Raw genomic sequence first — 24,332 nt, forward strand, 5'->3', positions numbered from 1 at the left:
GGAAAGTTCAGCCCTTTTCTGGATTCTGCTGAGAAAATTCAGGTGTCTTTTTTTTTCCTTTTTTCCCCCCTCATCTCTATGTGATGCTCAGTCATGAGTTTGCAGTTCACAATGGGAGTCAATGATGAGTACACAGCCTGACTTATACCCAAGGGGCTTTTTGCAACAGCTGATATTTCATCAAGGCAATACAAACCCTTGTTGGCATTTTCAGAGGTAGAGTGAGCTTGTGGAAATAATCTAACCAACCCCATATTCTTGATATAGAATAGATCAGAAGGAAGATTAAATAGAACCTGGTCCTTTGCTTATGCCCACTTGTTCATGGTCACCAGTGAGTTCCAGGCTTCCTAAATGGAGCCATGTAAGGAAAACCCCGTATTGCAAATCCAAGGCTTTGTTTTTAGCTCTTTCAAAACGTGCCAGGACTCTGAGCCCCAGGGCCAGGCATTGCACAGGGTGGCTTTAACATTCAACCCAAACAGTTTTGCCCAGCCTGGCATCTGGATTTGTCTGGCAAATGCGCAAGGGTGGGGACGGAAGCCTTGACGCATTGCTGCAATGGGAAGTGGGAAGCAGACTGCAACGTGGAAGGCAGCTTTCATTCACAAAGCTGGGCTTGGAGATGATGCTGAAGGTGGTTAACAGTGGACACACAACGAGGACACCAGCACGTTTTGTGTTACATTTTAATATCACATCTTTGCTACTGGATACAGAAGCAGGAAAATAACGGATACAAATGCAAGAGGGCAAATCACATTTCTGATGTGCCAATGCCACGTCACAGCATCAGGAGAGGCAATATGTGCTGGAGAGAAGGGGCAGGAGCTGCCCCTGCTCAGGGCTGTGCCCTGCAGAGGTGAGGGATGAGCATAGCCCCTTCACTTCTGCTGCTGCGTGGGCCACTGCACCGGCTGCTTGATCTGCTGCTGCTGCTGCTGGCATGGAACGGGAGCCACGGGGCCCTGAGCGGGCACGGTGACCACGGGGCCCTGAGGCTGCAGGACCACCACGGGCGTCACGTCCTGCACGGCGCTCACTTCGTGGCAGGTGACCTCCTCGGAGCCATGGCAGGAGGAACCCCCGCTGTGGCAGGAGGAGCTCTCGGAGCTGTGGCAGCCTCTGTCAGCACGGGAGCACATCTTCGGTCAGAGCAGGAGCACTGGGAAGAAGAGCCTTGTGTTGAGATGCACACACCTTTCCACGCTCTGCTTTGCATTCAGATTTCCTCCGCGTGTTTCCATACCCAGCAGGATCGACTCCTCTACCCATCCCGCTTCCCCACTTTGGGGCTTTGCTCCCACATCACCACCCCACTCAGTCCCCCCACTGTCACCCTGATCTCCATATCATTCAAGCTTCACATTCCTGCTCTTTCTCGGTGCACCTCACAAGCACTCGTGCAGGATGTACTGCAATAATCCATGCCAGGAGGAGCAGATGCGCTGTCTGCTGTCAATCTATATTGCAGCAGCACTTGGACAAAAGAACCTCAAAATGGGATTCCCTTGCACAGGTGGTAAATTTACAGCCAGGACTGGTGGTATTGGAGACACAGCAGAATACATTTTCAAAGCCAGGTGCTCAAAATGAAGGAACTCCTGTGCCTCCCTCCCTCCTTGTGCCCTCTTCATTCTCTGTGTGCTCTGCAGACCCTCGGCTCATTGCTGCCTGATGCACCAGGGCACGAGGAGCACTCTATGCACACATCTGACCCCCTGGGAGGGAGCAAGCCCCTGGGGCTGACATTGCAAGAAGGCAGGAGGCACACAGGCTGTGCTCATAGAGCTGGAGGCTCTCTGGGCTGCTCCTGCCCCTCTGAGATTAGATCTGCCTTCTCCGTTGTTTCCTGGACTTCTTCAGGAAGAGCTTAATACTTACAACCCACAAACATTTACATTTTCTAACGCGGCTTAGTGAAGGAATCCGGCTCATTAATGCAATTAAAGCCCCATCTCTCATTCATTCCCACATCCCCTGCTTTACTCCTTTTATTTCCAGCCCATCCTTTGATAACTAGAAACCTGAAGCAACTCTGTCCTGGCAACAAATTTTGCTTCCTAGCAGAGGCAGATAGAGAGCTGTGATGGAGCAGAATTGCTTCTGCCCATGAAGCAGAATCTCCATAATCTCAGCACCTGCAGAAGGAGCCATTCCTGTAAGAGCACAGCACAGCTCCATTCTGCACATTTCCCTGGCAATGCAATGTTGGCCATGCAGCAATCACTCACCTTGTCTGGAAAGGTTGTGCAGAGGGAACGGATCCGAGTGAATGAGCTCCTCTCCCATTTGGGAACTTTTATACGGTTCCTCGCTCTCTTCCTGAAAACCCCTGGGGAAAATGACCAACATATTTACAAAACAGCCCCACCTTAATTACCCACACCTTCAAAAGCTTATTCAACCTGGTTCCTTTGATTGACTTGTCATACGGTAGATTGTCTTCCTTGTGTTACACAGCTTTAATTGCCACCCTGCCCCACACGGGTTGTAATGCACGAAGAGTGAAAACCGTGTGGGTGGCTTGGCTGTCTCACTGTCATGCCAGGATGAGTTTTCTATTGCAAAATGGATGGCAAAGGTGGCAGATTTTGGATTTCTGCCTTGATGAAACCTCTCACCTGAAGCCTGGGGAGGAGGAGAAGTGATGGTGCAGGGTGGGGGTCTTCCTCCAGTGCCAGATATGAGGCACTCTGTTAGAAAGTTCTCAGCACACATCCCCTATGAACATCCTCCAGGTATTCTCATCTATCAGACATCTGGAGCTGTCAGCCAGCAGTGTGGCTCTGCAGTGCCGCTCTTGTACCCCTCTGTCTGCCTATGTCACTTCCTACAGCAATCAAAGGAGGATAATGAAGCGGGGGCATTGGGCATACTGAGAGCTGCAAAGCCTTGGTTTAAATCTGTGAATAACGCCTGCATGCATCATGGTTCCTCTTCTCATCTTCCTTCCATTTGTGCCTGATTTTTACAGCCATTCGCTGGTATTGACACAGTAGCCACTAATATTCATTGCCTATGTTTTTATCCTGGCCAACACTGGCAAGCATTGAACAGAATTGCTCTTTTAAAATATCTATTTTTATACTTCTTGATCTTTTCCCCTGACATCTTTGCCTGCAGCGGCCGTTGTCCGTGATGGGAAACGCGCACCGACAGCCGCTGACTGAGCAAACCCCAGGTGTGAGCAAGCTGTGAGCAAGGCGCTGAGGTCAGGGCCTGCCACCCAGCTCACCCCACTCTTCCCCGGTGCTCTGGGTGCAAAGCAGTGGCTGTTGCAACCCTGGCTGCTCACCGGGCCCTGCAATCCCAATGTGTAACCACATTTCACCACTACTTACTCAGCTCCTGGCCCAGGGCTGAGCTGCAGCAGCCCTGATCTCTCCTTTTCCTGACCATGCTGTGCTGTTACAGCAGCATTCAGTGCTTTTACTTGTTTTGCATCTCAGCTCCCTTTGCAATCGTGAGGTTTTGGTGGTCTAAGATTGATGGAACCTCAGGATTAGCTCCCACTCACTATCTCCAAAGCCATTCCTTTAGTTTCTATCCAGAGGCATCGCGTGGGACTTTCATCCAGCAGCCAGAATCCTGTTGACGGTTCATCTTGCCTATTTACAAATAGAAGCAGAGTGACTATGGCTTTTGCAAGCAGCAACATGCGTAGGGATGCTATCGCAGAGCTGCAGCCATGAGAAGTGAATGATTCCTCCCTGCATGAACAGTGAGCAGGAGGAAATGTGCAGGTGTGAGAGAGTGCACCAGCTGCACTCTGCATCTCTCCAGATGTGGAGGGAGAAGCTCCATTTGTTGGAGTGCAAAGAACAGCAGAAGGACACAGCCCTGGCAGCACAGATACAAGAGCATCCTCCTCTGCTGGATTCATTTAGTATTATGTTCCAGCTCATTTATCACCTAAGCTTGTGCAGTACTTTTTGAGAGGAGCCTCAATGAACCAAACAAGTGGGACAGGGAATTAGAAGTGGACCTTTCAAGTATTTTTTCCTTTTTTTTTTTTTTTTTTTTTTTGAGGTGTGTAAGATTTTGGAGTGGTTTTAAGCCAGTTTGTTGAATAGATGTCTGTGGATGCTGTGGGCTTTATTAGGTTTTGGAAGTTGTTGGATCTTTCTGAGTGTTCCGCTCCCTCTGATCCCAGCAGACGAAGCAGGGAGAACAAGAGGAACCAATAATGAAGTGTTTGATTTGAGAAATATGAGTAGATGCCAATAAATGATAATGCTGTCTAATTTTAGAATGGAACTTATTATGGCGGGTGACAAAATCTTGAGTAATGCTCCCGGCACCACAGCTCTCCATCTTACAACACTTGGCTGTGTGCAGGTGCCCATTGTGACACTGAGCATAGGGCTGGGAGCTGCAGTGTTGTAGGAAAAATAGAATCATAGACTCGTAGAATCATGGATGGACTGGGTTGAGAAGGACCACAATGACCATCAGTTCCAACCCCCTGCTATGTGCAGGGTCACCCTTTAGCAGATCAGGCTACCCTGAGAACCCATAGGGTGCCATAAGGATCCATAGGGTGCCATAGGGACCCATGGGGCACCATAGGGACCCATAGAATTATTGACTCATAGAATAGCCTGGGTTGAAAAGGACCACAATGCTCATCTAGTTTCAACCCCCTGCTATGTGCAGGGTCACCAACCACCAGACCAGGCTGCCCAGAGCCACATCCAGCCTGGCTGGAGCTGGAAGAGGCAGAATCCTCCCAGGTGGGTGAAAACAGAAATGGCAAAAGATATTTTACAATGGAGCTGTGTGCCTTTTTCTCTCCCTTTAAGCGGGTGCAGAGCTATGGGTGCTTTTTGTTCCATTACTAATATTTGTAGAGAGCAATCCTGGAGCTCTAAATATTTGGCCAACACCATCACTTGAGCACCTCTGCTCTGAACCATCAGCTCAGCATGGAGGAACCATCCTCTCCCTCCTCCTAAATTAGAGCCTGATCCTATCGCACAGTGCCACGAAGCAGGTTGCTGCGAGCAACAAAACCAGCTCACTGGAGTTGCCTCACACTGTTGGTGCAAGCACATGTCTACGTGCTCAGCTTACGCCATCTCCTGCAATCTGCCGGATGGGGGCTGGCCATGAAATTGGTCCCAGTAAACAGAGCTGCATTCTCAAGGTCACGTAGTAAATAATAATCATGGGGAAATCACCTGGGTGTTCTGCAGCTCTGCTCGTAGGGGCCGGGCTGCATGCAGTGCTGAGGGGCCCCACTGGGAATGTGAGAGCAGCATGAGGGGCTCTGATGTCTGCCAGAGCCAGGAAGCAGCTTTTCCTGCTGTTATAAACGGTGTATTTTAATTGTGTTAAAATCAACGTGACATTTAATTAATTTAGTTATAAAGTACATATCGTATCAATAGGAAAATCAATCTTCTGTAGCCCATCTTGAAGTGATCTCTTTGGGTGTCTTGTACATATGTCAAATGAAGGAGGGAAGAATGAAGCAAATTATCCTGATGCTGATGTTCCTATAGAGCCTGAGGTTTGATTTCCCAAACCAAGAGAAAAATGAGAAGAAGGAAGGAATCTTTTCCCAACCTATGAGAAAAAGGAGAAGGTGGAAGGGATTTTTTGCTGTCACTGATGCACAGATCTCCTTCCCGATGCTGGAAAAACAGCCTGATGGGAGGAATGCAGAGCTCCTTGTCCATGGCAAAAATTGCAGGGTGGCACATCTGGAGCACAGAGTGAGATCTGTAGGGTCCTTCATTTCTTCTGGCTGGGGGGCCACTGGCAGCTCTGCTTGATCTGTTGGGGCTCAATGTCGGGGATGACCACGGGGCACTTCTGCTGCATGACCTGTGCCATCCCAGCACTTCCAGAGCTGAGCTCTCCCCCGGTGCCATAGCCCGATACTCCACCATACAGCCCTTGTCCAGCACTTGTGCTTACAGCCTTTTGTCTCTGAGACGCATCATACCCACAGCCAGAACCTCTCCCAACACCCAATTTCCCACTGTAGCATCCTGATCCTCCACCACCTGCTGAACCACCAACCATACCCCAGCCTGTGTCCTCAGTGCCATATCCCACCGCCCCCCGGGGGCTGTAGGTTGGGACTGTCCCTCCCGTCGTGCTCCATCCAGATGCCCCCTCACTATCACCCCCAGATATTACAACAACCCCATCGCTGCCGGGCGTGCACCCCGCTGTGATGCTGTAGGGGAAGGATGTGGGTGCAGCTCCCCGGCTGTAGATGATGGAGCCCTCTCCACTGCAGAAGATGGAGCCGCGTCCCTGCAGGCTCCGAGTGTCCCCATAGTGTGAGGAGATGCCATTGCTGTAACCCCTGTTCTGGCGGGAGCATCTCCCTCGGAAAAATTGAAAGATCTGAAAGAGGAAAAAGAAAACAACACCCATTAATGCTTCATTTTTACACCATGGCAATGTCCCATGACAACGCTCTGCTCTTCTTCAAATAGGAAAACATTTACTGGGATGGCTTTTCTGTTTCCTATCTCTAGGCTGCATTTCTGGAGAATCGAAAGCTGAACTAATTTAATACCTCAGAACTGCTGCAGTTTCCCCCTCTCAATCCTCAGGCTGAGCTGTAAAGATAGCACGGATTATCCCTGATTCTGCTTTTAAAGTGTTGCAAGAGCTGTGTATCAGGATTTCCAAGCCAGGCGACATTGCTGGCTGCATTGTTGTATCCATTGCATTCCCAATAGGCTTTAGATAAGCGGCACAGCTGTGAGAGGTGCGTAACCACCACGAAGGACAACACAGACTTGTCATTAAACCATATCAAAATGATGTCTCGCACCTTACAAACATGTTGGAAGCATTGATGGTTCTGCTGGTCCCAGTGTGCTGAGCCCACCACAGGCTTAGCTGGGTGTTCAGCCTGCTTGTGGCTCCCAGTGGTCTGATTTCACCTCTCCTCCCAGCAGCAAAATGGGAGTGCAATAATGGATGCACCATAGCTAGAAGCACCAGAACGGTGCTAAGGATGCTCAGGCAGTGGGGTACTGTTGCAGATACACCCCGAGATCCCAAATGAAGCCATCCAACTCCCATGAATATGCCATCATAAAGCTGCAGAAAAAGCAGACTTACCCTCCTCAGCCATCGGAAACACATTTAGAAGATTAAAGTTGACTGAATGAAGAGCTTTAAGACACAGGAACTTTTATATGGCGTTTAGCATAGATGGGAAGTGAGACATCCTGAGGAATGACAAGGATTTATTTACCAATCAAATACTGATCTCAGTGTTTGCTTTGACTCATGACAACTGATCAATATCTCCTCGTTGTCCTGCATGCGGCAGTAATTGCTACTCCTGCTTAATAACCCCATTTTTCTGCTTAATGACTCTATTCTTGTGCTCCTGCCCTGAACGAGGACCGCTGCGAGGCAGATCTGCTGGGGGAGGTGGGTGGGAGTGTGGGTGTAAGAGATGCTAAGCATGAGGATTGGTGCATGCAGGACAGAGGGTGTCAGTGAGCGGAGAAGGGGCAGAAAGATGTGGTTTAGCAACATGGCACCATTTGCAACACAGCATCACTGCAAGGGCAGATGGGGTCAGCGGGTACCCAGGATGGAGGGGATGTAGCACAGGGCTGCACACAGCACCTGATCTCTCCATCCTCTCACTGATGGCTCCATAGAGGCGTTATCTAAAGAGGACATTTGCATTTGAATCGGAGTAAAGCAGCCAGTTTGGGTGATTTGTGAGGATGCTACAGGGAAAGGTTAAGGATCCTGGAGATCATTTCAGAGATTTAAATGCCAAACACCTAAACCCACTGTGGCAGGATTATTCCTGGCATGGAGGAATCACCCACCAGCTGCCTTCCTTCTGCATCTACCTGTGCTGTGCTCTTGGGAAGACCATGGAGCAACAGGATCCCCACCAGGATGTGCTGGGGATGTGCAGTGGCTGTGCTGGTCCCACTGCCTTGCATGGTGTCCACAAAAAGTCTCTGTGCTCAGCTCAGCTCATGGTGCCGGACTAGATCTCTTCAACCCAGAGCCATTTCCTCAGAGGGGCAGTGAGTTCCAGCTTTGGCAATAGGCCACATTTACAGGACAGCGAGCAGCACAAAGAGGTGGTGCTGCTGCCCTCAGCATTTCATTTCAAAGCAGGTTTCCAAAAACGGACAAGGAGGAATTAAGGCCTGGAGGCATAGTGTGGTGTGCTTTCACAGCCTAAGGGCTGTGCTGCTGGCTTTATTTCCTTCTGCTGGCCCAGGGATCATTCAGCCAACGCAGTGTGCGAGGCTTTCCTCTGGGTAGAGCTGCTCTGAGTTTTGCAAAGCTGGGTGGGAAGGTGTACTGCAAGGACATGGACATTGGTATGGCATTGGGCCACTTTGGCAGTGATAACTGCTAACGTGGACTGTCCCTGCTTCAACTGTTTCAGGTTGGAACCCAACAGCCTCAGCTGCACCATCCAGCAACTCTGTGTTGCTACATGGACATCAACATTGGGTGCTGCTGCCCCAGAGGAATCAGAGCCATGAGCTGGGGTGACAGTAAAAGGGAAACACCAGTGCAGGAGTCAAGCAGATGATGGAAGCTGTGGGTGTTTGATGCTTTAGGATATGTTGTTGCTCTACTTTGGAGCCCAGAGGAAAAGAAAGGTGCAACATTCCCCTGGACTCAATGGTGCATTGGCTTTAGATATGTGACAATGCACTGCTGAACTTCGCAATGGAGGACTCAATTATCAGATATATTTCTTGCTACCAAGATATTGAGAGGCTGTGTGAAAAAGCAAGAAAAAAGAAACTCAAAAATAAGTCTACTTTGGAAAGATATTTATTAGGTACTACATATGCTCATTGAAAACAGAGCAGAATTTGAACAAAGAAGTCAAAACAGCATGGGGCAAAAGGCTGTTAAGCCCAGAGTTCATGGCATAGCAATGGAGCATAAAGGGTCCAGAAGAGGACACATGGTAGGGAAGCAGACAAACATGGGAAAGAGGACAAGGCAGCAGAAAAAGGAAGGGCTGTTATTGCTGAGTGCTGGGCTGCTGGGAGCATTCACTTCTGCTGGCCGGGGAAGTAGCAGGCCTGCTTGGTCTGGTAGCTCTCGATGTGAGGAATGACAATGGGGCATTTCTGCGGTGAGGACTGGCCGTACCCACCACTGCCTCCTCCGGAGCTGATGATGATGGTGCCGCTCGAGGAACCGCCACTGCCCCCACCGGATCCCCCAGTGCAGCATCCAGAGGATCCAGCACTGCTTCCACCTCCTTCAATGATGATCTTGTCGCCGGAAGATCCACCACTGCTGGATCCTCCACCACAGCATCCAGACGAACCCCCTCCTCCACCTCCAGAGCTAATGATGATCTTCCGGCCTGATCCCCCACTGCCGTAGCTGGAAGAGCCATAGCCAGAAGAGCCACCACCGTAGCATCCAGAGGATCCTCCACTGCTCCCACCTCCTGAAATTATGATCTTGCCACCTGAAGATCCACCACTGCTGGATCCCCCAGCACAGCATCCAGAGGATCCACCACTGCTCCCACCTTCTGAAATTATGATCTTGTCTCCTGGAGATCCACCACTGCTGGATCCCCCACCACAGCATCCAGAAGATCCACCACTGCTGGATCTTCCTCCAATGATACTCTTGGATCCTGAGTAACCACCACTGCTGTATCCTCCTCCCATGCCATAGCCTGAGGATCCTCCACTGCAGCACCCAGACGATCCCCCACTGCTCCCACCTCCTGAAATTATGATTGTTCCTCCTGAAGACCCACCACTGCTAGATCCCCCACCATAGCATTCCGAGGATCCACCACTGCTTCCTCCTTCCGAAATTATGATTGTGCCACCTGAAGACCCACCACTGCTGGATCCCACACCACAGCATCCAGAGGATCCACCACTGCTCCCACCTCCTGAAATTATGATCTTGCCACCTGAAGACCCACCACTGCTGGATCCTCCACCAGAGCATCCAGAGGATCCTCCACTGCTTCCACCTCCTCCAATGATGCTCTTGGATCCTGAGTAACCACCACTGCTGTATCCTCCTCCCATGCCATAGCCTGAGGATACTCCTCGGCAGCACCCAGAAGATCCCCCACTGCTCCCACCTCCTGAAATTATGATTGTTCCTCCTGAAGACCCACCACTGCTGGATCCTCCACTGCAGCATCCAGAGGATCCCCCACTGCTCCCACCTCCTGAAATTATGATCGTGCCACCTGAAGATCCACCACTGCTTCCACCTCCTCCAATGATGCTCTTGGATCCTGAGTAACCACCACTGCTGTATCCTCCTCCCATGCCATAGCCTGAGGACCCTCCACTGCAGCACCCAGACGATCCCCCACTGCTCCCACCTCCTGAAATTATGATCGTGCCACCTGAAGACCCACCACTGCTAGATCCCCCACCACAGCATCCAGAGGAACCTCCTCCTCCTCCCACTCCTCCTGAGCTAATGATGATCTTGCCACCCGATCCTCCACTGCCACTGCCGTATCCTCCTCCCATGCTGTATCCCGAGGAGCCCCCGCAGCAGGAGGAGCCCTGTGCCTGGTAGCTGGATGAGCTGCCCCCACTGCAGCATCCCCCAGACTGGGACGATGACTCGTGGCAGCCTCCGGAGCTCTGTCGGGAACACATCTCTGAGCAGCGGTCCTGCAAGAAATAGCACTGTTATTCAGCGTCCGCTCGGAGCTGGTGCTGAAACTTCACACCAAACTTCCAATCTGCCCCAGATTCTCTTGTTGTAGTGGAATGGGAGCTTCATAAAACCCTTCTTCTTTGAGACACAGCAGGAAAGGAGGCAAGGGGATTGAGAAAATCTCCGTATCAGCGGGCTTACCTTCAACACAGCTGGATGCGTGCAAGTCTTGGTGGTGGGCGAATGAGGAGCCCTAGGATACGTTAGCCTTTATATTGGGCTCGTAAGGGAAGTGAGGCAATGGTGATGGTTTTATTTACTGACCTGGCTTCACCTGCCTCCTTTGAGTCACTTGCTGCGGATAGGTGATACAGCGGAGATCTATGGTGTTCCAATTACATTTCATATTCTAGTTGTTAATTTTACACAGTGATTCACTTCCAGGGGTCATGCCCTGAAGTGCTGGGTTTGACTGTCTCGTGGGGACTGCTGGTTGGCCTCCCGGCCCTTTCTCGTGGGCTGCAATCTCTGGGTGCTCGGCAGAGTGGGGACGAAGCGGAGGCTGAGGGATGGAGATTGAAATGAGGCAGGGCTGGAGGGAATGATGAGGATAAAGGATGCACTGAGCAGGGTCTGGATGGAGCTGGGGGACACCTGTGCTCAGCTCCAGCTTCCCAGGCGTCCTAATCACCAGGCTGCATGGTCAGGGCAGGGGAAGTCTTGAGATCTTTCAGTCTGCAAAGATGCATTTGAAGGCCATCAAGACCCTACCCTTGAACCACAGCACATTAAACACTTGGCCTGCTTCAGGTCATTTTTCAGGGGTCCTGCTATGCTGGACAGCCCCCATAAGTTGAGAGTCATCTGGGTGTTCTGTCACGGAATGTGCCTTACTGGAGAATGACAACTCATCAGCACAGAGTCTACATTGCTGGCCGTTGTGTTTTGCAGCACTTGCATCCTTCCACCGTGTCACACGTGCTCGGAGGCTGAGAACAGCATCCACCCTTGCTGGAGATGGAGCAGATGAAGGCGTAATTGGGGGGTTTTAGCTGAGCGGATGTGTGACGACAGTGACAGGTTGCTCAGCCCTTCCACAGCGAACACATTGGGCACGCAACGCAGCTCCAGTGGTATGGGGACAGGGCCATCAGCCTCATCTCTGGTAACATGGGTACGGGGGCTTCCTGTATTCTGCTTTGGACTCCCTCCAGTGTCTTGAGCTCTCCTCCAGGCACCAAAGGAAAGCTCAGGTCTGACAGTAATTCTGGCTGCCACCCATGAAGTGTGGGTGTTGTACTACGGAGCATCATAGCACCTTGATCCCTGGCTCTAACCTGCAGGGACTTGCACAGAGGGGCACCCGGGAATTGTGTCTCATGAGGACCCATGGCATGAGGGAAAGCTGTGAAGGTTTTTGGCAGGGTTGAAAAGAAGTGCTCCTGCAAGCCCTGCATGACTCGTGTGTGTGTGCAGGGGTTGGAAACACAGAGTCAGTGCCACATGCTCATCTCACCTGGTAGAATAAAAAGGGTTCACGGGGGGAGTGGCCCCCTTTTGGGCCACTCTGCTCTGGCCAATTCTGGGCCATTCTCTGCCCTATGGAGCAGTCTTGCTCAGGACATGTGGTCAGGTGATGTTACGCATTCTTTGCACTTCCAGCTCCTCTGGGAATGCTGTGTATTGTTAAGAGAGAGAGAAAAAACTTGGCCAGATCCTGCAGTCCTTTTCCCCAGCAGCTTCCTTCAGGCACAGCAATGCTAACTGATGGCATCAGTTGGCCATGAAGACGATACCTCATATCTGCTTTGGACTCCCTCCAGTGTCTTGAGCTCTCCTCCAGGCACCAAAGGAAAGCTCAGGTCTGACAGTAATTCTAATTCTGGCTGCCACCCAGAAGATATCTCATGATGAATGAGATCTCCCCAATAGGATCTCCCCAATTTTTTCTGCAACAGGCAGAATCTAACCAGCTGTGGCCCTTCAACCATTTGCACAGCTGATGATAAACTCTACTTCCACACCTAACTTTGTTACCTTCTGTGTGTGACAGATGGATAAAAAACCATCTAGCTTAACATTTGCAGAACTGAAGGCCATGGCCTTTGGTCTGCTCCCAAAGAAGCCTTGCTACTGAATGTTGCCTAAGAAAAGGAATGGTTTCCTTCTGACAAAAACCTGACTAAGTCTTTCCAAAGTTTACTGTTGTCTGCACTGAAATCCCTTTGGGAAGCCCAGAGGTTGTGCTGTGCTTCGTCATCTGGGAAGGGGAAACAAGTGGAGCTATTCACCACGTTACAAATGCAGCCTCTGTGGATATTAATGAGGGACACGGACCACTTGATCATGCAACAAAGCTCTCCTAAGCAAGATCCCTTAATGTCCATAAGCTCCAGCACTGAAAGCTGAAGTTTTCTCAGCAGAATGCATTCAGCAGATTATTCACTTTTTGAAAGTAAGCAGGAGACTGGGAAAGAATAAAAGCAACGCTGCATAAGTAGTTTTTTCTGAACACAGTGTATTTTATTGCACTTCACATTGAAGGGTGAGAAGTCATCAGGGAGTTCTCAGCATGGGATTGCAGCATGAACGGACAAGAAGGGAAGAGGTCATGTGGAGAGGAAAGAGGACAAGGCAGCAGAGAAAGGAAGGGTTGTTATTGCGGAGTGCTGGGCTGCTGGGAGCATTCACTTCTGCTGGCCGGGGAAGTAGCAGGCCTGCTTGGTCTGGTAGCTCTCGATGTGAGGAATGACAATGGGGCATTTCTGCTGTGAGGACTGGCCGTAGCCACCACTGCTTCCTCCGGAGCTGATGATGATGGTGCCGCTTGAGGAACCGCCACTGCCCCCACCGGATCCCCCAGTGCAGCATCCAGAGGATCCACCACTGCTTCCACCTCCTTCAATGATGATCTTGTCTCCAGAAGATCCACCACTGCTGGATCCCCCACCACAGCATCCAGACGAACCTCCTCCTCCACCTCCAGAGCTAATGATGATCTTCCGGCCTGATCCCCCACTGCCGTAGCTGGAAGAGCCATAGCCAGAAGAGCCACCACCGTAGCATCCAGACGACCCACCACTGCTTCCACCTCCAATGATGCTCTTGGATCCTGAGTAACCACCACTGCTGTATCCTCCTCCCATGCCATAGCCTGAGGATCCTCCACTGCAGCACCCAGACGATCCCCCACTGCTCCCACCTCCTGAAATTATGATTGTTCCTCCTGAAGACCCACCACTGCCAGATCCCCCACCATAGCATTCCGAGGATCCACCACTGCTTCCTCCTTCCGAAATTATGATTGTGCCACCTGAAGACCCACCACTGCTGGATCCCCCACCACAGCATCCAGAGGATCCACCACTGCTCCCACCTCCTGAAATTATGATCTTGCCACCTGAAGACCCACCACTGCTGGATCCTCCACCAGAGCATCCAGAGGATCCTCCACTGCTTCCACCTCCTCCAATGATGCTCTTGGATCCTGAGTAACCACCACTGCTGTATCCTCCTCCCATGCCATAGCCTGAGGATACTCCTCGGCAGCACCCAGAAGATCCCCCACTGCTCCCACCTCCTGAAATTATGATTGTTCCTCCTGAAGACCCGCCACTGCTGGATCCTCCACTGCAGCATCCAGATGATCCCCCACTGCTCCCACCTCCTGAAATTATGATCTTGCCACCTGAAGATCCACCACTGCTTCCACCTCCTCCAATGATGCTCTTGGATCCTGAGTAACCACCACTGCTGTATCCTCCTCCCATGCCATAGCCTGAGGATCCTCCACTGCAGCACCCAGACGATCCCCCACTGCTCCCACCTCCTGAAATTATGATCGTGCCACCTGAAGACCCACCACTGCTAGATCCCCCACCGCAGCATCCAGAGGAACCTCCTCCTCCTCCTCCTCCTGAGCTAATGATGATCTTGCCACCCGATCCTCCACTGCCACCACCGTATCCTCTTCCCATGCTGTATCCCGAGGAGCCCCCGCAGCAGGAGGAGCCCTGTGCCTGGTAGCTGGATGAGCTGCCCCCACTGCAGCATCCCCCAGACTGGGACGATGACTCGTGGCAGCCTCCGGAGCTCTGTCGGGAACACATCTCTGAGCAGCGGTCCTGCAAGAAATAGCACTGTTATTCAGCGTCCGCTCGGAGCTGGTGCTGAAACTTCACACCAAACTTCCAATCTGCCCCAGATTCTCTTGTTGTAGTGGAATGGGTGCTTCATAAAACACTTCTTCTTTGAGACACAGCAGGAAAGGAGGCAAGGGGATTGAGAAAATCTCCGTATCAGCGGGCTTACCTTCAACACAGCTGGATGCGTGCAAGTCTTGGTGATGGGAGAATGAGGAGCCCTAGGATATGTTAGCCTTTATATTGGGCTCGTAAGGGAAGTGAGGCAATGGTGATGTTTTTATTTACTGACCTGGCTTCACCTGCCTCCTTTGAGTCACTTGCTGCGGATAGGTGATACAGCGGAGATCTATGGTGTTCCAATTACATTTCATATTCTAGTTGTTAATTTTACACAGTGATTCACTTCCAGGGGTCATGCCCTGAAGTGCTGGGTTTGACTGTCTCGTGGGGACTGCTGGTTGGCCTCCCGGCCCTTTCTCGTGGGCTGCAATCTCTGGGTGCTCGGCAGAGTGGGGACGAAGCGGAGGCTGAGGGATGGAGATTGAAATGAGGCAGGGCTGGAGGGAATGATGAGGATAAAGGATGCACTGAGCAGGGTCTGGATGGAGCTGGGGGACACCTGTGCTCAGCTCCAGCTTCCCAGGCGTCCTAATCACCAGGCTGCATGGTCAGGGCAGGGGAAGTCTTGAGATCTTTCAGTCTGCAAAGATGCATTTGAAGGCCATCAAGACCCTACCCTTGAACCACAGCACATTAAACACTTCGCCTGCTTCAGGTCATTTTTCAGGGGTCCTGCTATGCTGGACAGCCCCCATAAGTTGAGAGTCATCTGGGTGTTCTGCCACGGAATGTGCCTTACTGGAGAATGACAACTCATCAGCACAGAGTCTACATTGCTGGCCGTTGTGTTTTGCAGCACTTGCATCCTTCCACCGTGTCACACGTGCTCGGAGGCTGAGAACAGCATCCACCCTTGCTGGAGATGGAGCAGATGAAGGCGTAATTGGGGGGTTTTAGCTGAGCGGATGTGTGACGACAGTGACAGGTTGCTCAGCCCTTCCACAGCGAACACATTGGGCACGCAACGCAGCTCCAGTGGTATGGGGACAGGGCCATCAGCCTCATCTCTGGTAACATGGGTACGGGGGCTTCCTGTATTCTGCTTTGGACTCCCTCCAGTGTCTTGAGCTCTCCTCCAGGCACCAAAGGAAAGCTCAGGTCTGACAGTAATTCTGGCTGCCACCCATGAAGTGTGGGTGTTGTACTACGGAGCATCATAGCACCTTGATCCCTGGCTCTAACCTGCAGGGACTTGCACAGAGGGGCACCCGGGAATTGTGTCTCATGAGGACCCATGGCATGAGGGAAAGCTGTGAAGGTTTTTGGCAGGGTTGAAAAGAAGTGCTCCTGCAAGCCCTGCATGACTCGTGTGTGTGTGCAGGGGTTGGAAACACAGAGTCAGTGCCACATGCTCATCTCACCTGGTAGAATAAAAAGGGTTCACGGGGGGAGTGGCCCCCTTTTGGGCCACTCTGCTCTGGCCAAGTCTAGGCCATTCTTTGCCCTATGGAGCAGTCTTGCTCAGGACATGTGGTCAGGTGATGTTACGCATTCTTTGCACTTCCAGCTCCTCTGGGAATGCTGTGTATTGTTAAGAGAGAGAGAAAAAACTTGGCCAGATCCTGCAGTCCTTTTCCCCAGCAGCTTCCTTCAGGCACAGCAATGCTAACTGATGGCATCAGTTGGCCATGAAGACGATACCTCATATCTGCTTTGGACTCCCTCCAGTGTCTTGAGCTCTCCTCCAGGCACCAAAGGAAAGCTCAGGTCTGACAGTAATTCTAATTCTGGCTGCCACCCAGAAGATATCTCATGATGAATGAGATCTCCCCAATAAGATCTCCCCAATTTTTTCTGCAACAGGCAGAATCTAACCAGCTGTGGCCCTTCAACCATTTGCACAGCTGATGATAAACTCTACTTCCACACCTAACTTTGTTACCTTCTGTGTGTGACAGGTGGATAAAAAACCATCTAGCTTAACATTTGCAGAACTGAAGGCCATGGCCTTTGGTCTGCTCCCAAAGAAGCCTTGCTACTGAATGTTGCCTAAGAAAAGGAATGGTTTCCTTCTGACAAAAACCTGACTAAGTCTTTCCAAAGTTTACTGTTGTCTGCACTGAAATCCCTTTGGGAAGTCCAGAGGTTGTGCTGTGATTCGTCATCTGGGAAGGGGAAACAAGTGGAGCTATTCACCACGTTACAAATGCAGCCTCTGTGGATATTAATGAGGGACATGGACCACTTGCTCATGCAACAAAGCTCTCCTAAGCAAGACCTCTTAATATCTATAAGCTCCAGCACTGAAAGCTGAAGTTTTCTCAGCAGAATGCATTCAGCAGATTATTCACTTTTTGAAAGTAAGCAGGAGACTGGGAAAGAATAAAAGCAACGCTGCATAAGTAGTTTTTTCTGAACACAGTGTATTTTATTGCACTTCACATTGAAGGGTGAGAAGTCATCAGGGAGTTCTCAGCGTGGGATTGCAGCATGAACGGACAAGAAGGGAAGAGGTCATGTGGAGAGGAAAGAGGACAAGGCAGCAGAGAAAGGAAGGGTTGTTATTGCTGAGTGCTGGGCTGCTGGGAGCATTCACTTCTGCTGGCCGGGGAAGTAGCAGGCCTGCTTGGTCTGGTGCCTCTCGATGTGAGGAATGACAATGGGGCATTTCTGCTGTGAGGACTGGCCGTAGCCACCACTGCTTCCTCCGGAGCTGATGATGATGGTGCCGCTCGAGGAACCGCCACTGCCCCCACCGGATCCCCCAGTGCAGCATCCAGAGGATCCAGCACTGCTTCCACCTCCTTCAATGATGATCTTGCCTCCGGAAGATCCACCACTGCTGGATCCTCCACCACAGCATCCAGACGAACCTCCTCCTCCACCTCCAGAGCTAATGATGATCTTCCGGCCTGATCCCCCACTGCCGTAGCTGGAAGAGCCATAGCCAGAAGAGCCACCACCGTAGCATCCAGACGACCCACCACTGCTTCCACCTCCAATGATGCTCTTGGATCCTGAGTAACCACCACTGCTGTATCCTCCTCCCATGCCATAGCCTGAGGATCCTCCACTGCAGCACCCAGACGATCCTCCACTGCTCCCACCTCCTGAAATTATGATTGTTCCTCCTGAAGACCCACCAATGCTGGATCCCCCACCACAGCATCCAGAGGATCCTCCACTGCTGGATCCTCCTCCAATGATGCTCTTGGATCCCGAGTAACCACCACTGCTGTATCCTCCTCCCATGCCATAGCCTGAGGATCCTCCACTGCAGCACCCAGACGATCCACCACTGCTTCCTCCTCCTGAAATTATGATCTTGCCTCCTGAAGATCCACCACTGCTGGATCCCCCACCACTGCAGCACCCAGAGGATCCTCCACTGCTTCCACCTCCTCCAATGATGCTCTTGGATCCCGAGTAACCACCACTGCTGTATCCTCCTCCCATGCCATAGCCTGAGGATCCTCCACTGCAGCACCCAGACGATCCACCACTGCTTCCACCTCCTGAAATTATGATCTTGCCTCCTGAAGATCCACTACTGCTGGATCCCCCACCACAGCACCCAGAGGATCCTCCACTGCTTCCACCTCCTCCAATGATGCTCTTGGATCCCGAGTAACCACCACTGCTGTATCCTCCTCCCATGCCATAGCCTGAGGATCCTCCACTGCTGGATCCAGACGATCCACCACTGCTTCCACCTCCTGAAATTATGATCTTGCCTCCTGAAGATCCACTACTGCTGGATCCCCCACCACAGCATCCAGAGGATCCTCCACTGCTTCCACCACCTCCAGTGATGCTCTTGGATCCCGAGTAACCACCACTGCTGTATCCTCCTCCCATGCCATAGCCTGAGGATCCTCCACTGCAGCACCCAGAGGATCCACCACTGCTTCCACCTCCTGAAATTATGATCTTGCCTCCTGAAGATCCACCACTGCTGGATCCCCCACCACTGCAGCACCCAGAGGATCCTCCACTGCTTCCACCTCCTCCAATGATGCTCTTGGATCCCGAGTAACCACCACTGCTGTATCCTCCTCCCATGCCATAGCCTGAGGATCCTCCACTGCAGCACCCAGAGGATCCACCACTGCTTCCTCCTCCTGAAATTATGATCTTGCCTCCTGAAGACCCACCACTGCTAGATCCCCCACCACAGCATCCAGAGGAACCTCCTCCTCCTCCTCCTCCTGAGCTAATGATGATCTTGCCACCCGATCCTCCACTGCCACCGCCGTATCCTCCTCCCATGCTGTATCCCGAGGAGCCCCCGCAGCAGGAGGAGCCCTGTGCCTGGTAGCTGGATGAGCTGCCCCCACTGCAGCATCCCCCAGACTGGGACAATGACTCGTGGCAGCCTTCGGAGCTCTGTCGGGAACACATCTCTGAGCAGCGGTCCTGCAAGAGATCACATATTTGTTACTGATAAGAAGACACTACTATCAAAATGATCTCAGCCCGTAGGGCCATTGTTCCACTGGAAGGATTGTTCCCAGCATTCACTGAATTTCCTTTCAGATAATTGTCATCCATGTGTTCCAGTCAAATATCAAGCCTTTACTATCAGGACAGCACAAGACTACTGAAGATAATCAACATAAATTCCTGAATTCAGATTTTATTCCATAAATGTTCTCTCTGCATCTCTGCTGTCATGATTTCTAGTATCATGGGGTGATCCCTCTTCTGCTAATATCTGCAAGAGATTTAAATTTACCAAAACAACATCCGTAATCTTCAAGTCACCACCCATCTGGTGTGCTCCACCAAGGCATTTCTGTTTTGCAAGCACAAAAATCAGAAGAATTGTTCCCATCAGCAGAAATGGACTTACCCTTCTTGGTTCTGATAAGACGTTCAACAGTGCAGTGCTGAGTGAGTGATGTGCTTCAGAACCAAGCAACTTTTATACTGCCTCTAGTTTTGCTAAGTGGGTTGTGAGGCATCCAGAGGAATGGTGATGGATTTATTTACAGAACAAATTATGCTCCTTCAGGCCAGTTGTCCTCCTGACTCATCGAATCAGATCAATGCTTTTCCCTTGCATCACTTCCTAGGCTACTCGAAGTCTGGGTGCGGATCTCATGTGAGTTCTTCTCCCGTGGTTGTGTTTGAAGGTAGGAGCTGTGGGGCTCCAGTGCCCTGCACGTGAGCTAGGGGATGCTGCTGGGATGGTGTAAGGACTTGTGTTTATTATTCGTTACAATAACAGAATCACAGAATCACTGAATCATTGAATCGTTGTATCGTTGAATCATTGAATCATTGAGTCATTAATGTTGCAAAAGACCATTATGATCAACTCCAACCATCAACCCATCACCGCAATGGAGATATCTGGAAGAAAGGAAAGAGCTGCAGTAGTTGGGAGTGCTGTTTTTGGGGTGGCAGAGGGGAGTAGAAGATCCCCATATGCTTGGACAACCCACTGTGCCAATCTAGCATGGATCATTTTTTTTTTTGCATGTCCCGCTATGGGCAGTACAGAGGTCAGGTAGGATTTACGCTGCCTCTTGGAATTAGGGGTGATACCTGCTCCAGCATAGAATCCAAGTGCTGGAGCTAGAGTGTAGAGGCCCCAGCCACTGGCCAGTGCTGGATCCATTCCTGCATGCTGCTTGGTGCAGCTTGGCAGGGTCCTTGTGTCCCACTTTGTGCTTGGTGGTTCCCTGGGCATGGTCCTGGCTGGATCGCCTGGATGTGATGGGCTTGGGATGCATCCACAGCCATCAGTTGCAAGGGGTTGAGTTGGGTGAGGGAGGCCACACCACTGCAACAGGGCTGAAACTGGAAGCAGCAGCACGGGCATTTCTTCATTCCCACCCAGTGGGTCATCTCAGTTCCCCCAGAACTACTCACTTCGGTATTTACTCTCAAAGACTATCTTTATTTTAAAAATTAGCCAGCCAGCCTGTTTGAAGCAGTAATAAAATGGAGAGTGGAGCGGCGAAGGTTGTCTGCCAGAAGAATTAAATATTACTGTTTATTTTACATTCCACATTGCAACTGTTAATTGACAGAATGTACCACATCAAAGGAATCACTTCCCATAGGGAAACTCCCACTGAAGACTCATACCTGAAGCAGTGTTTTATCCTGGTGTGAGTGAGGAGCTCCCCAGTTACTCCAGGCTTAGCATCTCAACCCTGGAAGTGGCTGTCTGGTGTCCTGTCCCTGATGCTGGATGCTCCAGGAGCTCAGAGCTGGAGCCAAGGTTTAACAGACATCATGTCTCCTAGTGCTTGGTGCAGCTATGAGAACCAAGAGCTCCTTCATCATTCAAGGGGCTCAGCTTCACACCTGTGAAGGTACCCTGTAATTCTTTGCACTAAAGTGTTAAGAGTTTTTGCATTTTCCCTCTCTTATCTACGCCTTCCTTGGGCACTGTGGTACCTAGATGAAGGAGACTTCTTCCAATGTTCAACTTTGGTGCACTATATCTGATAGGCAAAAGTCAGGACTGTGTGTAGCAACTGATATTTAAAGATGACCTAAAATATTTAGGGAATCCTACCTCTCTTCTACAGTGGGTTTGCAATGCATTTGTGCTCTGGAGTTTTATTAAAACAGCATAACCTCAAAAAGAAATCTTGGTGAGTGAAATAATGAAAATATGTAAACAGAATGGTGGTGTAAACAGAATGCAAGCACTCAGACACTGAAGTTCTCTAGAGCTGCAGTTTTATTGCCTTGTGCAAACACTAGAAAATTGAGGCAGAAAAAAGACATATGATGTAACCTCACATGAGGCTGCAAATTGCTGATACACACCACTGGAGGTTCTGTTTGGCTGGAGAGCTGAAGAGAAAAATTCCGAGGAGGAGAAAGGAATCATGCAAGTATTCTTACATTTACCAGAGTAAGAAATGAGATAATGTTTGCATCCTGGGCTTTCTTGTTACAAGATTCTCTTCTAAAGCTGCTACTTGTGTTTAGTCTGTGGTGGCCAGGAGATAGGCTGGGTCTGCTGTTGCATGGACATGCCTCCAGAGCTAGATGAACCACCTCCGCCAGAGCCTCCTCCAATAATGCAGATGGATCCTTGGCCCTGGTGACCAGAACCACCCCCACCTCCTCCACCACCTCCTCCTCCAGTGCAGATGGGTCCTTGGCCCTGGTAGCCGAAACCACCTCCTCCTTCTCCTCCTCTTCCTCCACCTCCAATGCAGATGGGTCCTTGGCTCTGGTGGCCAGAACCATCTCCTCCTCCACCTCCACCTCCAATGCAGATGGGTCCTTGGCCCTGATAGCCAGAACCACCTCCACCTCCTCCTCCTCCACCTCCACCAATGCAGATGGGTCCTTGGCCCTGATAGCCAGAACCACCTCCACCTCCTCCTCCTCCACCTCCACCAATGCAGATGGGTCCTTGGCCCTGGTAGCCAGAACCACCTCCACCACCTCCACCTCCACCAATGCAGATGGGTCCTTGGCTCTGGTGGCTGGAACCACCACCACCTCCTCCTCCTCCTATGCTGCCACTTCCAATGCATATGGGACCCTGGCTTTGGTGACCAGAACCACCTCCACCTCCTCCTCCTCCACCTCCACCAATGCAGATGGGTCCCTGGCTTTCGTGACCAGAACCACTTCCACCTCCTTTTCCTCCTCCTCCTCCTCCACCTCCACCAATGCAGATGGGCCCTTGGCTTTGGTGGCCAGAACCACCTCCACCTCCTTTTCCTCCACCTCCTCCTCCACCTCCACCAATGCATATGGGTCCTTGGCTTTGGTGGCCAGAACCACCTCCACCTCCTTTTCCTCCACCTCCTCCTCCACCTCCACCAATACAGATGGGACCCTGGCTTTGTTGGCTAGAACTACCTCCTCCTCCACCTCCTCCAATGCAGATGGGTCCTTGGCTCTGGTGTCCAGAACCACCTCCCCCTCCTCCTCCTCCACCTCCACCAATGCAGATGGGTCCCTGGCTCTGGTGGCCAGAACCACCTCCACCTCCTTTTCCTCCACCTCCTCCTCCACCTCCACCAATACAGATGGGACCCTGGCTTTGTTGGCTAGAACTACCTCCTCCTCCACCTCCTCCAATGCAGATGGGTCCTTGGCTCTGGTGGCCAGAACCACCTCCCCCTCCTCCTCCTCCACCTCCACCAATGCAGATGGGTCCTTGGCTCTGGTGTCCAGAACCACCTCCACCTCCTCCTCCTCCACCTCCACCAATGCAGATGGGTCCTTGGCTCTGGTGTCCAGAACCACCTCCACCTCCTCCTCCTCCACCTCCACCAATGCAGATGGGTCCTTGGCCTTGATGGCTGGAACCACCTCCCCCTCCTCCTCCTCCACCTCCACCGATGCAGATGGGTCCTTGGCTCTGGTGGTCAGAGCCACCACCTCCTCCTCCACCTCCACCGATGCAGATGGGTCCTTGGCTCTGGTGGCTGGAACCACTTCCACCACCACTGCTGCCACCGCCTCCTCCAATAATGCAGATGGGTTCTTGTCCCTGGTGGCCTGAAGTTCCTCCTCCTCCTCCTCCTCCTCCTCCTCCTCCAAAGGAGGATGATGATATGTGGGTCTGGTAGATAACACCACCACCACCACCACCACCTCCACCTCCACCGCTGCTGCTTCCTCCACCATGGCAGGATGATCCTTGGCTCTGATATCCTATAGATCCTCCACCTCCACTACTGTGGCAGGATCCTCCTCCGCCACCCCCATGGCATGAGCCTCCTCCACCGCCTCCACCATGGCATCCACCGGACTGCTCAGAAATTCCTTGGCCTTCGCCCTTCTGCTGGTGGGAACCCATTGTCACAGGAGCCAAGAGCCCTGGAAGAGAAAGAAAAATGAGCGTTAGAAAGTGCAGAAGAAGAAAAGCGTGCATTACTGTGGCATTACTGCCTCTTCCTTCCCCTCTCCCCTTCCCCAGGCAGGCTGATACGAGGCAATGCAAAAGGATATTGTCAACCTGAGGAACTCACAGCTCCAAAACAATTACCAAGAAGAGCCTGAGAAGTTTCCAAATCATTCCATATCCCTTGATTTGGTTTTCCACAGGGCCTCCTCTATCCATACACAACTGTGTTGTTTTTTTTCCTTACATATATACTTTTTCTACGACAGGTGCGACTGTAGCCATTCCTTAACAGTTACTCCTTTAAGGAAGTTGCCAGGGTGGCATTCTGTTGGAAGAGGTACACAAGGCTGTGGTACACCAGAATTACCCTTATCCAAATGTGGTTTGGGAATTTTGACAGGGCTGTAATGCTCAGGGATAGGCATTTCTATTTCATGTCATGCAAGAAACAACGTATCATCATTTGCACAACAGTAACTCCACAGCACTTTGAAATCCTTCAATCTTGGTTTCAAAAGGACATAGTAACTGTTTTGCTTCCTTCTAAAAATAAGAAGCCCTGGGAACAGGGAATTCAAAAGATCCTAGTAGTGCAAAACAAGCAGACCCTCTAAAGATGATTCTGTTTTCTGTCCCAGCTCTCTATTTTTTCCATGTGATTA

General features: G+C 51.2%; 5 protein-coding genes across 9 annotated transcripts; all 5 read right to left on the reverse strand.

The window, feature by feature from the left end:
- Positions 1-5,739: 5,739 nt before the first annotated feature.
- Positions 5,740-7,116, reverse strand: LOC116239594 (uncharacterized). The gene is made up of 2 exons (XM_090127383.1): positions 7,093-7,116; positions 5,740-6,363 (listed from the first exon to the last, which is right to left on the reverse strand). Exons 1-2 carry the CDS (start codon positions 7,114-7,116, stop codon positions 5,740-5,742), a joined length of 648 nt encoding a protein of 215 aa, XP_089983509.1.
- Positions 7,117-9,026: 1,910 nt separating this feature from the next.
- On the reverse strand, positions 9,027-10,628 carry LOC149914352 (uncharacterized). 2 transcript variants are annotated; one of them, XM_090127211.1, is made up of 4 exons: positions 10,229-10,628; positions 9,596-10,093; positions 9,293-9,517; positions 9,027-9,235 (listed from the first exon to the last, which is right to left on the reverse strand). In XM_090127211.1, the coding sequence occupies exons 1-4, from the start codon at positions 10,626-10,628 to the stop codon at positions 9,027-9,029; spliced, it is 1,332 nt and encodes a 443-aa protein (XP_089983337.1). The 2 variants fall into 2 exon arrangements, with proteins under 2 accessions (XP_089983337.1, XP_089983336.1); XM_090127210.1 differs by having other exon boundaries at positions 9,027-10,180.
- Positions 10,629-13,316: 2,688 nt separating this feature from the next.
- Positions 13,317-14,738, reverse strand: LOC149914353 (uncharacterized). Of its 2 annotated transcripts, XM_090127206.1 has the most exons (2): positions 14,342-14,738; positions 13,317-14,206 (listed from the first exon to the last, which is right to left on the reverse strand). In XM_090127206.1, exons 1-2 carry the CDS (start codon positions 14,736-14,738, stop codon positions 13,317-13,319), a joined length of 1,287 nt encoding a protein of 428 aa, XP_089983332.1. The 2 variants fall into 2 exon arrangements, with proteins under 2 accessions (XP_089983332.1, XP_089983331.1); XM_090127205.1 differs by having other exon boundaries at positions 13,317-14,738.
- Positions 14,739-17,426: 2,688 nt separating this feature from the next.
- Positions 17,427-19,235, reverse strand: LOC149914354 (uncharacterized). 2 transcript variants are annotated; one of them, XM_090127181.1, is made up of 5 exons: positions 19,106-19,235; positions 18,587-18,976; positions 17,866-18,499; positions 17,693-17,763; positions 17,427-17,635 (listed from the first exon to the last, which is right to left on the reverse strand). In XM_090127181.1, exons 1-5 carry the CDS (start codon positions 19,233-19,235, stop codon positions 17,427-17,429), a joined length of 1,434 nt encoding a protein of 477 aa, XP_089983307.1. The 2 variants fall into 2 exon arrangements, with proteins under 2 accessions (XP_089983307.1, XP_089983306.1); XM_090127180.1 differs by having other exon boundaries at positions 17,427-18,346; positions 18,638-19,235.
- Positions 19,236-21,774: 2,539 nt separating this feature from the next.
- On the reverse strand, positions 21,775-23,622 carry LOC116239595 (uncharacterized). Of its 2 annotated transcripts, none has more exons than XM_090126845.1 (2): positions 23,448-23,622; positions 21,775-23,417 (listed from the first exon to the last, which is right to left on the reverse strand). In XM_090126845.1, exons 1-2 carry the CDS (start codon positions 23,620-23,622, stop codon positions 21,775-21,777), a joined length of 1,818 nt encoding a protein of 605 aa, XP_089982971.1. The 2 variants fall into 2 exon arrangements, with proteins under 2 accessions (XP_089982971.1, XP_089982972.1); XM_090126846.1 differs by having other exon boundaries at positions 21,775-23,213; positions 23,259-23,622.
- Between the last annotated feature and the right edge of the window lie 710 nt (positions 23,623-24,332).

This window comes from Phasianus colchicus, chromosome 30, assembly GCF_987193195.1.
Source record: "Phasianus colchicus chromosome 30, bPhaCol1.hap1.1, whole genome shotgun sequence".
Lineage (NCBI taxonomy): Eukaryota > Metazoa > Chordata > Aves > Galliformes > Phasianidae > Phasianus > Phasianus colchicus.